The 1,422-nt window shown below is 37.6% G+C and overlaps 1 protein-coding gene across 1 annotated transcript; it reads left to right on the forward strand.

Moving 5' to 3' along the window:
* The first annotated feature begins 217 nt into the window (after positions 1 to 217).
* On the forward strand, positions 218 to 1,192 carry LOC108975621 (sodium/potassium-transporting ATPase subunit beta-1-like). The gene has a single exon (XM_018944243.1). The coding sequence runs from the start codon at positions 218 to 220 to the stop codon at positions 1,190 to 1,192; it is 975 nt and encodes a 324-aa protein (XP_018799788.1).
* Positions 1,193 to 1,422: the final 230 nt, after the last annotated feature.

Here is a 1,422-nt window from a genome sequence, read left to right on the forward strand (position 1 = left end):
GGTCKTCMKSTTYCTCTGCTTCCCCCGGCGGGTTATCAAAAGTGGGGTCTCTCATCCGAGGCTGCTGTTGCGTTTTCATTGGGTTGGTTTTTTTACGTGGCGGGTCCCAAAAGACGATCTTACTGGAGYTTATTTTACTAGACCGCAGTAACGTAACCAGCAAAGTAAATACGTTTTAACAATCAAATGTTCTTCAATATTTTTAAAATAAAAAGTTATGTTTGAGAAATCTGGAACATATGTACTCGTTAAACGGTTTCGACGCGAAAATGCTGAAAACGCTTTAGCTCTGATAAGTGAGTCAAAAGAAAAAGTCAGCAGCGTTAAAGAACAACCCAAGAAACCTGATAAGGGAAACAAGGAAAGCAGGAACGAAATAGTCAAGACCCAAGATGTGCAATCGCATAATAAAACAGTCAGTGATACACCGTTTATGAGAGGGGTGATCTATTGGATAGAAACAATACTGTACTATGCAATATTTTATGCAGGATTATCCATCTTATTTTACATCTGCTTTACGATATATAAACTAACGTTGCCAGAGGATGCTCCGCGAGCATCGAAACTGCAGCCTTCCTTAGTTTACTACCCCAACTATGAATCCTATTATCTTAACCGTATATCTTGGAATGCTAGCGAGAAGAAGGACATCGAACTTATTGTTACCAATATAAATACCTTTCTAGAAAAATTTGGTACGCGTCGCAAGTTCGGTAATTGCAGTGTGAATGATTCTTATGGTTACAAGACTCGTAATCCGTGTGTATTCCTGAAAGTTAACCGAATCGCGGGTTTTCAAGTGGATCCCATTGAAAATGCTCGGGAATTGCAAAGGAGTGAACGTGTTTTAAAGAAAGTCATCGACAGTCTTTCTCCAGATAAACGTAAGGAACGTCTATGGATATCATGCAAATCGAATTCTTGGGTTAATATCGAATATTTTCCTCAATCACGTTCAATACCCATGGAGCAAATAAACACCCAGCAACCCGTGTATAAGACAAATAATGGCTCCTCTTACTCTCAGGGTGATTACGACCATATTGTAACGATACAAATTATAAATATACCACAAGACCAGCTTTTCAATGTTAATTGCAAGATGTTTGCGAAAAATATTGAGAATGATGACAATAATAATCCGTGGATAGGTGGTGTCAGTTTCGACATGATTTTATTGACAGATTAGCACTGAATATATAATAAAAACAAGAAGAATCGCGGATATTTTATGCATTTTTCTTTCCAGAGTTGTTTTTGAAAACGTTTTAAGAGCTTTTTACATATCCATTTGAAAGGATTCCGCCTAGCTACAGATATTTGACCGAGATTCTCAAAATGGCTGAGCTTACCGAAGTATACCTACTGTTCAGAGAACTAATGAAATTTTTGAAGTTCTAGGTTCTTTGGGTTAATAGA

The sequence above is a fragment of the Bactrocera latifrons genome, unplaced genomic scaffold (genome assembly GCF_001853355.1).
Source record: "Bactrocera latifrons isolate USDA-ARS-PBARC rearing strain unplaced genomic scaffold, ASM185335v1 scaffold_676, whole genome shotgun sequence".
Classification (NCBI taxonomy): Eukaryota; Metazoa; Arthropoda; class Insecta; order Diptera; family Tephritidae; genus Bactrocera; species Bactrocera latifrons.